At 34.2% G+C, this 12,450-nt stretch overlaps 1 protein-coding gene across 1 annotated transcript in view; it reads right to left on the minus strand.

The window, feature by feature from the left end:
* CNTN1 (contactin 1) overlaps positions 1 to 12,450 on the minus strand; it is a 282,041-nt gene that overhangs the window by 175,949 nt on the left and 93,642 nt on the right. The window contains 4 exon segments of the mRNA XM_017855593.1: positions 477 to 579; positions 582 to 608; positions 8,930 to 8,962; positions 10,515 to 10,651. Coding sequence (XP_017711082.1) covers positions 477 to 579; positions 582 to 608; positions 8,930 to 8,962; positions 10,515 to 10,651 — 300 coding nt within the window.

A 12,450-nucleotide genomic window follows, 5' to 3' on the forward strand; every position in this document is an offset into this window, starting at 1 on the left:
CCGCCCGTCTCGGCCTCCCAAAGTGCTGGGATTACAGGCTTGAGCCACCGCACCCGGCCGCAAGATCTTTAAATGTGCTTAATATAAAAATATCCATTTCTGTAGGTATGAGTTATCCAGGCCAGTACATAACAAAAACATTTCATCCTCAAATCTGTATACTTAAATTATGCATAATTTTATATAACCATTCGTAGGCTTAAAAACATGGTTTCCATTATACAAATTGTAAGTGGATGATGTCAAATGCCAGTAGCATTACCTGTGCAGAAAATACTGGGAATTATTAGCATATATTTAAGAAAATCTCCTATTTGAGCATTAGACAACTTTTTTAATGCTTGTATGCCAATATTTGTGTTAATGTCCATGGAATTTGCAGAAAGCACTATATTATATCTGTACAAGTTCATAGCTGCTGATCTGTGATCATTACTCTGATACTCCATTCTGAAAAGAGAAGTGAGGTACATTACTTGTAAACCGGGAAAGGGCTGGCTCGTGCCCTACAGTTGAGTGAGACTTTTCCTTCCAGTGATTCCTCTGGATAAATGGTATTGATTGGCTGCTCTTCAAAATTGGTCCAAATCCTTTGTCTTCCTCAGAAACTACAAGAAAATTTTAAAAAATTGTTTTACATTGTACTGCTTTATAAGTCAAAGAAAATTTGGGAACACTGAAAAAAATTTGCTTGGAAAAAATCAGAAACAGAATCTCCATTTTAATTCAAAACAAAGATATTTGCCAAACATCAGGCTCTTCATTTAAAATTATTTTCTGTGAATCTCCTGACATTTCTCCAAATGTACCATGTGTTGCCAAACTTAACTACTTTCCACTTCCCCAAACAAGCTGTGCTTTCATGCCCCTGAGCCTCTGCATATGCTTTTGGTTTTCCTAGAATCATCATTCTACTTTTCTTGTCCTATCAAAATTTGCATGATACTTTGGTGACCTAGCCATAGTTAGTTCCATCAGGAAACCAAAACCTCTCATCTCTCCTGGCTTCTAGTGGTCCTCTTTTGAGTTCCTGTAGTTCCCCATATAGGTTATGGTACTTAATACACTTGCTATGATTCTTGGTACAACTTTCTGTTCTGCTAGATTGCAAATGCTTGGGAACAGGTGGCTATGTCTTTCATCTGTGTACATCATTCTCCTGGGTAGCTGCCTGGTTGTCTGGAAAACAATAGGAGCCTAACGATTTTTGAACAAGAGTCTGAATGTGAAGGAGAGTTTCTTGATGTTGCGGAAATGAGTCTCTTTTCTGAGCCAGTTTTTGTTGATTTTTTTCTAAACATGTGACTAGCATTGGCACTCAGCACCATCTAGAACAATCAATCAATAAATTACATGGATATTGGATCTAAACAGCTGTTTTAAAATTTATCACAAACAGCTGTGTTGAGAAGCAGTTGTTTCTGGTGGTCTATTCTCCCTGGAAGGGAAGAGTGACACCTCACAGCAGGATGAGAAGAGAATCATTTACATGACACCACTGTGGCAGCATTTACAGAGCACAGCACAAAGCCATATGCTTCAAATGAATTAATAATGATCTGTGTGGCTAGAAAGAACGAATATTCTTACAGGTCACTGGAATGTCTCTGCCAGATCTAAGCCATGATTCACTCCTCCAGTTATTTTTTAAGAGAGAGGTAAAGGCAATGGCACACAGACATTTTATCTTCTCTAACACTAAACTTGAAGACGAGAGCTCTGTTCCAGCTTCTTTTTGAAGAAATAGTTTCATTATGTCATTTAAATCTCACCTCAGTACCATTGTCAGTGTGCCTTTGGACAAATTATTGAATCTCTGCAAAGCTCGATATCACTCTTTATAAAATGGGGATAATAAAATCTACCTGATAAGGTTATTGTCAGAATTATTTTGAGACAATTCATGGAAGATGGCAGTGTACCTGGCTTATAATCAGCAATGAATAAATGCTAATTTTAAAACCATTCTCATGAATTTTCCAATCTCTTCAAAATTTAGTTTATGTTTCTTATGTATATAAAATATTCGACTAATCATGAAGCTTCTAAAAACCAGAAGACAAGTTTTCACTCATGTAGCTCTGGTCCTATTAGCACTGTGTTTGGGACACTGAGTACATTTTTTTTGTACATATAGATGGTTACTAAAATCCTCAAGTTAATTCCACTGCCCCTCCTCCCCCACCCCCCACCCCAGCCACTGGTAGGAGGAATTAATTTCTCTAATTAATAAGTTAACCCAAAATGTTTCAAAGGGAGCTGCCTCATTCTTGGTTGAAATTTGCTGAAACTTTTATTCAATAGTTTATAGACCTCAGACACATTCCATAACCACCATCCTGTTTCAGATAGGAAATAAATAGCTGGATCAGAATCAGAAGGATGAGAGGAACTGATACTTAGACTTAGCTCCTACGCAAGATAGTAAGATCATCTAGTGAGTACTGAGCTGAAAATGCAAATTCAGGCTGGTCTTACTCTAGATTCTGTATTTTTTCCAGTATACCATGCTGACTTTATTTCTGCAATATCTGTTTGGTAGTTATTGTCTTAGGCAAGCAATTTGTTTTACAGGGCTCATATATTCAGAAAAGAAAGGAACATGAGCATATGTCCTAAGGACTCCATGTGCCTACCACAATTATTATTAAGATTACAAACATGAGTTATTCACAGAGATGCTCTCTGCCAATAATTTTGAAAGTTGTGTTCTAGGTTGTCTCTGGTTCCATATCCTTCTTGAGGTTGTAAAAGCCATAAATGAATATAATGTTTTCTGCTTCACTTCTAATAATTTTACTGATGATGTCTAATATTTTCTGGCTATTCAGGCTGTAACAGCACAGCAGGGAAAAAATAAGAAATGAATCCTGAATCCCTGATTACTGAAGACTTTCATTTTTTATGTAAGGTCTGGATTTTCTGATTTCTCAAAGAAATGACCTTGTGCTTATCTGTGATAAAAATCATATGTTATTTTTCTTCTCAGTTTGACAATTTCATAAGCTCTTCCTTGAGTCTCTCCCAATTGCACAGGTTTTCTGACTGGAGCAATTTAGTAACACCTGCCAGTTTGAAGATCTTGTTTCTTCTCAATGCATATAAAAATGCTTAAAAAGACAAGTAGATAAATCAATATATAGAGATTCTCTTCTTGAAGGTAAGATAATTTCTATTCCCACCATAATCCTTGATAAATAATGACTTTAGTGTGAATTATTTTAAAACAATTTATTTTAAATCTAAGTTCATAAATATTTAGAAAACTAAAAATAAATATTGCTTAGGGGAGTGTAAAGTTCAAAAAGATCTTCCAAGTACTTTGATACTTATGCAACAAGCCTGGGGATGATGTAAATGTTATTATTACCAATGGAGAAGGCTATCCGTGTAAGAAGATTTAAGGAGAAATGAATGTGTGTTGCAAGTATGCATATACTTTAAACATAAGGCCACTGATCTGCATTGGATTGGATCTTGAGTTTCCACTTCTTACAACAGTGGTAGCATAGAAATTTCAGATGGTCATGTTGGGAGCAACAATTTGATACACTATAGGTGTTAGTTATCCTTGATCTGACTTTGGGTACTTCAATAAGTTTTTAGACACAACACCAAAAGCATGATCTATCAAAGAAAAAAAGGATTAAGTTGAATTTTCTTAAAATCAAAAGATCTGCTCAGTGAAAGACAATGTTAAGAGAATCTCAGGTCTTCAGGGTTAAGAGTTTTCCTTTGAACCTTCTCCTACTTGCATTCTACAAGCAGCACATTGGAAAGATTTTTTAGATACTAAATATTAGTCTCATTTAATGGAATATAGTAGTGATTAAATATGACTTCCTAAAATACGAACTCATCTCAAGAGGTACAGACTTACATTAATAAAGACCAGTTACACAATTGTATTTCCAATGTAGAAATAGACAGCCCTGGCCTGTCTAGTGTCTGCTTCTAAAGTGGCTTCTAGAAGTGCCATTATATGGAGGGTCATCATACAGAATTCTAAATTTAATTCATAATTTCATTTGCTTCCTTGAAAGAAGCTTTTTTATCTCTTTGAAGTAAGGTGAGTTACGGTCATTCAGAATTGCTTTAGTTATTGAAAGTACTGCTTGGAGCCTTCAAATACAATAAAGACAGACTCATATAAACATATTTCTATGTAAAGATTAGTTAGTAGATTTTCATATTTTAATGAAATGAGTAGTCTTAAATATTTCTTTTGATAATGTATCCTTTCATTTAAGGTATATGCTTTTGAGATAAAAGCTGGTCAGCTTTTAGAAAACTGAGAGTATGTTTTAAGTAGCTTTTTTATCTTAATAATATGTATTTTTAAAAAAGGAAAAGGTGCTAGCCAGGAAAATTTTCATGGAAAATTATAGAATGTCACATACTAATAATGATGAGGCTATGCCTATCGGGTTATACTGAGTATGTATACAGAGTTATTCCTATATATAAGGAATGAGCAAACCCTCCAAGGGAATATGCAAGTATTTAACAATTTTGGAGTGAAATTTTATAAGCCAAACTGGATAATATTGGTGTGTTATGATACTTTTTCTTCTCAGTTATAATACCTTTCACAAATTATATGTATGTATTTCTCAATACTCCCACTTATATTTGACATTTATAGGAACAGACAATGCAAGCTTTCAGGGATTAAAATAAGAAGCGAATCTCCAAGAAAATACTGAAATTATTTTTCACATCGAGAGAATATTGCAGTTAAGATATTTCCCTTTGCCCTTTCCAAGAACAAAAAGCAGAATAGGACACACTTCACATCACATTCATTTTTTGGTTAAGATTTTATTTCATAACTATATGCTTCTTGCTTTTCTAAACTTTTCAAGCCTGAATCACATAATGTATTCTGTTTGATGGTTTAGCAATGACTATATATATTTTATTTTAGGAAGATATTTGGGCCCTTGAAAGAAAAACTACTCAAAACAAGCATCTGTATTGCATTGCCAGGTTCAGCATGAACCTCTTGAATATGATCCTCATGTCTCCCTTGTAGGCTGTACCTTAGTTTATGACCATGCTAGCTCACCTAGGGTGCTCAGATGCAGGGAAAAGAATTTTCAGGGATATTTCAATACACGGCTCAGCAAAGGATCCAGTAATGTAAGCATTATGTTCTCAGCCTACAGAAAATACTGTCATCTATTGATTTTTTTCTACAGCCATGGAAACACTTAGATGACAAATTTTGATGCTTTGGAAGTATTATGAGCTTAAAAGGTATGAGAAACAAACCACAGATAGAGATTGTGTTTTTAAAAACTAAAATTATCTTTTAAATACATTCCTTTTTTTACTAGATAGATTCTTCTTAAAAGGAGCAGAAAGTTATAGATGATTTCTCAAGCTAATTGAAGCTTTAACACTTCATATCAGTATTTTGATCTGCTTTTAATGCAAATGCATTTATTTCCTACCAGATAATGTGATTATCATAAATCTATTACAGACATAAGTACATTTCTTAAATATGATAAAAAAGATAGAAATAATGTATGAATATTTGCAGTCATATTTACTAATGTAAACGAGAGGCAAAAGCTACTGTTCTTTCATTCTCATTTTCACCATTAATATAATTAGTCAATTATATAATCTCAAATGGGATTACTTCACCTATCACTATGTGGAGAGTGTCCACTATAATATTGCTATTCTATTTTATTTCTGGAAATTGAAAGTAAAATTATGATTTGTGCTTCAGAGATATTTTTATTCATTTTATATACTTTTTGAGACAAACTCCACTTCCCATTCTATTATATGTCACCTCAATCTGTTAGTTAGTAAACACAATTTTACGCAGGCATGTTATAAGAAGAGTCCTAGGAAAATCTATTAGAAAAAGGTGATGGCATCAAAATTTCCAGAGACTAAAATGGAAATTTTTATGATATTTACAGTATTATAGTGATTATTGGGTGGGAAGTGGTATAAGCTCCCTTGAAACTCTCTAAATGAGATAATATTTAAATTATCACAAAGCGTCCTTTTTCCACACAGCACAGCTTCCTTTCTCCATTGCCAACCACTTCCTGCTGATAAGAGAAGATGGGCTTAGCCTTAAAATACTCTGGTGCCCCAATTTTTTAGGGTCATGGGTAATAGGTAACATTGCAGTACTTTTCCATAACTAAACATGCAAAGTAAGGATTTGGTCTCAGAAACTTATAGAAATACAGTTATTAGAATAAAGAATATAGTCAGGTTAGCATGAAAGTTAAGTGAACTGAATTCTCCTTGTTTGGTTTTACCTGCCCAAAGGGAGCCTGTCACGTCTCTCTAGAGAAACTACTTCCTTGTCCTGTGACCCACCTCTGAAGCATGTAGACTCTGTTTTACATACCTGGCTAGGCATCTGCTGACACCTACCTCATATCTTACTACATCCTAATATATAGCATGACTGGGCTCTTGGATCTACTTCCAGAACTCGGCCTGTTTCAGTCTAACTCTAGTCTATTTTGATTAATGGGGCTATTTGGGACCATAGATCAAAATAGTCACAGATCACTGACTGCTATAAAATGTCAATCATATTTAGAGATAGAAATATGTACTGAAAATAATTCTTAGTGATCGATGTGAGTCTAGTTGAAAAAATATACAGGAAATCTTGGTGCAAGTACTATAAAGATATGTGAAATTTTCTACCTGCCCTCCCTACAGCCAAGTAATGAAGATAGTTTTTTTCATGTTAGCTTTGGATATTATACAGTCATATCTTAACTCTACATGTGCAAAGTATAAATTATATATTATTTCATATCCCAATTTTTACAAAATACGTATTATACTGCTATTTTATTTCTTTTAAAATACTTTTCTCAATGAATTACAAAGGAATTAAAGATACTTATTTTCATTTTAGATTAGCCTGGGTATAAGTTGGTCCTACAATAGCTGCAGGTTTTTTCTTCTTTCTGAAAGTAAAGTAAATGCAGACCACAAGAGGAAAAAAGCATCTAACGTATTTGCTGTCAAATGATTTAGTTATTAAGTATCTAAACATTACAGATTGATTATGTGCAACTTATTCATATTTGCTCTCTTATCTCAATAGAATATGATATTGCTTTCAAAAAATCTAAAACAAATTAAGAAGAAAAATATTCTTAAAGACATTAAGAGTGAAGTTGGTTTTGATGATTTTGTTATAATCTTTTACGTACTTTGTTTTCAAATTTAAAATGTTTTGTTTTAATACATACATTTAAACACTAGCTACTAATGTTGCTGTAAAATAATCATTAAAACTCTTAAATGTGCTGGATGACATATTGGATGGAACTTTTTCATTTGTGAGAAAAATCTCAATTTCAATTCACCTGAGTAATTCAGCAGACATTGTTGGTTGACTAATCAGCTCCTCTTCTGCCCTTTACCTTCATGACAAAGCTCAGCCTAGTACAAGGATCAACCCATCCCTCACATGACTCAGAAGGAAAGGTTGACTGGCAGTGATGCCATTACTCTTGCTAATGATGGGTTTGGTGGTGAATGTGTGACCCAACTCTGGACATGTAGTGCAAGGTTTCTGGGAAAGGTCTCCTTGTTTTTAAAGATAGATAGATACAAGAAAAAATAAGCACACTCTATTTGCCTACAGGACATTGTTATGTCTCTATGTGATACCTGGAACTGCAGCACTACTGCCAGCAGGTCGAGTAGGAAACCTGAGAGTTGACCATTGGACTTACAATGTGTGACATTAGTGACATGGATAAGGCAGTTTTGGTTGAGTGGTCATGAGAAACACTGATTGCAGCAGATTAAAAGGAGAATATGGGTCAAGGAATTGGAAAAAACAGCCATAGGCTTTTTTTAAAAAATACTTAGTGAATAAGTCTCACGAGATCTGATGGGTTTATCAGGGGTTTCCACTTTTGCTTCTTCCCCATTTTTCTCTTGCTGCTGCGACGTAAGAAGTGCCTTTCGCCTCCTGCTATAATTCTGAGGCCTCCCCAGCCATGTGGAACTGTATGTCCAATTAAACTTCTTTTTCTTCCCAGTCTCGGGTATGTCTTTATATCAGCAGGGTGAAAACAGACTAATACAATGGGTAATCTTGATTTGGCATACAAGTTCTAGCACTGGTTGTTCAGTGATTCTTCAGGATTTTTCATTCTCCTACCATTATGCAGTGGCTTTTATAAGTTACTAGTGTTGCTACACTCATTAAGCACCTACTTGCCAGTCATTATGCTAGAAGTTATCATTGCAATTCATTTTTCAGTCCTCACAACAATTCTGTGATTTTTACATATTGGAGAGTTGAGGCTCATAGAAGTTATATAATTTACACAAGATAGTAAGATCATCTAGTGAGTACTGAGCTGAAAATGCAAATTCAGGCTGGTCTTACTCTAGATTCTGTATTTTTTCCAGTATACCATGCTGACTTTATTTTTGCAATATCTGTTTGGTAGTTGAAGTAGGATCTAAACTGCGAGCTTAGTAAACAATAAATTTTGCAATATCTGTAAACTTTTAATTGAACTGAATCTTAAGATTCCAAGTTCACTAACTTTAGTTATCTCCCTTGCAACAAAGCAAGAGATTTTCAAAAGTAAGTTCAATGCTTACAAATTTTAAAATATTGCTTCCAAATTTAGTGGTATAGCATTGTTACAAAGCATGCAGGAAAAAATACCAGCCACAGTGAATATTTTCCATTTGCTACAATCCTCTCATAGGATATTTGTTTATGATGTAGCCACTCATTCAATAGTTTGCTTATAATCTCAGAAAGATCACCTTACAAAATTTCATAGTGATCTAACATTAACCATTTGCCTTAAAGTTTAGAGAGTTAATAGCTTCAAATAAGGATAAAATATGATTCAATAGGGAAAAGGTGTTTACAAGGTTTACTCTTTGGTCAACTTACCTCCATGACCATATCTTCTATACCATGTAAACTCTAAAAATGAAAGAAAAAACAATTTTGATCCTGAAGCAGTTATTCAAATTGTGGTTTCAAACATTGCTTAAATAGCTGAGATGCTAGACAGTGGGATGAGAGTAGTGGCCCTTTACTATAAAGGTTGAAGTATTTTCACATCTGTGCAGACATTTATTTCTTATCTTTACATTAATAGTTGCAGCACCAAAGTTTGCAGTCAATAGAATTCGTATGAATTTTAAGTACTAATAGGATAATTTTTGTTTTATTTTATTCACAAAAATAAGACTTCACAATGACTTTACCAAATTTTTTCTTTATTATATTAACACTATATATGTAAATATATTATACATATAATTACATAAATGTATGTGAGTGAGTGTGCACAATTACCCTGGTTATAAAATATATATTTATCAATGTCATTAAAATCCTTGAGTACTAATGAAATGATCTTTTCTGAATTTTGGAGTGAGCATAATAAAAATTATTCCCCAAAATAAAGTAATTTTTTGTGTTCTTAATAATGATGCCTTTCAGATTAATCATTAAAGTGATCAGTGGGGATTTATATACAAAAGGATGAGGACCACTTAAGTCTTGAACAAAACAGTCACTCAACAAGTATCTATTGGGTTAGGTCATTAACATGAGAGTATTAGAAAAATTGATTGTTAGAATTCAATTTTTCTAATACTTTCATAATAATGACCTAGCTCAATAAGTACTAGTTGGGTAATGATATCAGTTTTTCAGATAAAGATATAGTGTGCCTCTCATTATAGAAAATAGGTCTGAATGCTTCACACTTGCCTTTGAAAGACAGAAATATATTTCTTTGTCCTAAAGTGAATGCCACTCTCAAAATTGTTTTATTAGTCTTATGTCCCTATACACACTGTAAATTACTTTAATCATTTTTTAACTTATATTTATCAAATTGGTAAAAGAGTTGTAAGGTTCAGTAGTGTGTTGCATCTACTTATAGCTCTTAAGAAGTGATTATTAATTTTCAGAAATTTTGTGAATCAGTTGTTAAACATGGCCAGTATTAAAAATTATATTAATTTACAAAGAAATAAATTATACTAAGAACAAAGGGAACAAATGCTTAAAACCCATTGCTTTCTCTCTTTTATTTACTATATTTTATATTCTCTTTGCCATTGTGGTTACTTATATCTGGGTGGTGAAAATACTACAAACTAGTGAGCTGTTGCACATCTTTCCAGTTCCACATTAAATGATGTCAAGTTGAAACTGGCCATGGTAGGAGAGTTTACTCCCCAGTAATAGACAAATGCTGCACTCCAGGGATATCCCCAGAGATCTAGATTTTAAACATTCACCAGCACACTATTACCCAAGATTGGCAATGTTTTGTGAAATCTTAATTGAAATTAAAAAGGAAATAGGGTCACCCTTAATACATATTTATCTACCTGTCTGACCCAGATGTCAAGAGCAAATAAGGATTTTTACTTCATACAACACATTTAATAAAATAAACACACATATCGATTATGTTGACATAATATATGTAGAATATACAAAGGATATTTCTTACCTGCTAGACATGTAGTAATAGATATTATCACAAGATGACTGACCAGCAACCACATTTTCATCTTGTATTCAGTAGAAGTTCGGTTCAATTTTCCAAAAAAGAATTTAGCTTTATGGCAATTGGATAATTTTAAACACCTGCATCAAGAAAGAAAAAGAAGAAGAAGGAAAGAAATAGAGGGAAGGAGAGGGGAAGGAAGGGGAGAGGAGGAGAGCAGAGGAGAAGAAAGAAAGGGAAGGAAATGGAAAATGTTCATCATTTGAGGAAAACATTATTAACCTATTTGACTTTATGCTTTTTGTTTGTAGAATAAGTTTTCATTTCTTTAAATATATTTGTAAACACCATGTAATGAAAGGAGTGGAGTCAGTATCAGAAGGCTTCAACTGACATCCTAGTATTGACACAATGCAATCAGGAGCCTCACTCAATCCTGTGTTTAGGTTTCTTTTCCTCTGTAACCATTGAGTATAATAATCCTTTTCTACAAATAGCACAGTTGTAAACATTTTGATATCAGTCACTTTAATTGAAGGTTACATTTAATCGAAGCCCTTGTTGAACGATTCAATTGAAGTTACATTTGTGTAAGAGCTTGTAAACTCACAGACATTACACAAGGGTGATGATGTTAGCATTTTCTGTTGGTGGCTTAAAGAAAATTTTTGCCAGACATGCTAATTTTAAATGTTAAAATACATTAATTAACAAAATATTCATTCCTCCTCATCCCTTTTACTTCTTTCACTTATTAATTCAATGAAAAAGCAAATAAGTGTTCCTTGCATGTCAACAGGTGACAATCAAGGTTCTGTGGGGTCAAAATTGTCCATTCGGAGAGCTTTCTTTCAGGACAAAAAGAAAATAAAATTACTAATGTAAACGAAACTACAAAACCATGTAGCAGCCTAATTAAAATATCTTGCTTTTAAAAATTTTGCAGTAATGTACGACCATGTGATTACACTGCTAAGGTTTCACCCAGGATCCCAGAATAGCCCCATGCAGGTGAAGGGCGCTGCAACTTAAGTTTCATCATCTCCATGGTAAAATCCACCACTGTGACAAAGCAGGTAGCTACGAAGACTCAAAAAAGAAAGACACAGTTTGCTTGCTCTTAAGAAGTTCATAGAAAAAGAGTACACAGATATGTGAACAAGCCAGTGCAATGACATAGTGGTGTGGACCTGTATGCTATTAAATGTGAAAAAGTGTTAATCATTTTCACTGAAAGCATGGTAAACACAGCATGGTGGGAATGGGCCTTCCTGCGATAGGCAGGGTATTATACAGGAGTGTTGCATTCTTAGATTTGAGTCATTTGGTGACTTCCTGCCTCAACCACCACTTACTGGATCACTTTAAGAATGATATGGCCCAGGGCATTAGGAAGAGCACTCATCAGTAATGACACAATAGGAGTTTCATCTTGAAAAGACATTAAATCATTGTTTTACAAGAATATATAATAGCATAACTGAAATCTCATGACATAGAGTTGAGTGAAAATATAAATTAAGATAGAGCATGGGCCAGGCATGGTGGCTCACACCTGTAATCTCAGCCCTTTGGGAGGCCGAAGCAGGCAGATCACCTGAGGTCAGGAGTTCGAGACCAGCCTGACCAACATGGTGAAACCCCCATCTCTACTAAAAATACAAAATTAGCCTGGCGTGGTGGCACATGCCTGTATCCCAGCTACTCGGGGGGCTGAGGCAGGAGAATCACTTGAACCCGGGAGGCGGAGGTTACAGTGAGCCGAGACCTTCATGCCACTGCAATCCAGCCTGGGCAACAAAAGCAAAACCCCGTCTCAAAAAAAAAAAAAAAAAAAAAAAAAAAAAAAAAAAAAAAAAAAAAAAACATGAAAACAATTCTAAAAGGAAAACGCCTAATGCTCTAGTGTTCAACGTATAAATATAGTCAAACATATTTA

The sequence above is a fragment of the Rhinopithecus bieti genome, unplaced genomic scaffold (genome assembly GCF_001698545.2).
Source record: "Rhinopithecus bieti isolate Rb0 unplaced genomic scaffold, ASM169854v2 scaffold_1070, whole genome shotgun sequence".
NCBI classification, from domain to species: domain Eukaryota; kingdom Metazoa; phylum Chordata; class Mammalia; order Primates; family Cercopithecidae; genus Rhinopithecus; species Rhinopithecus bieti.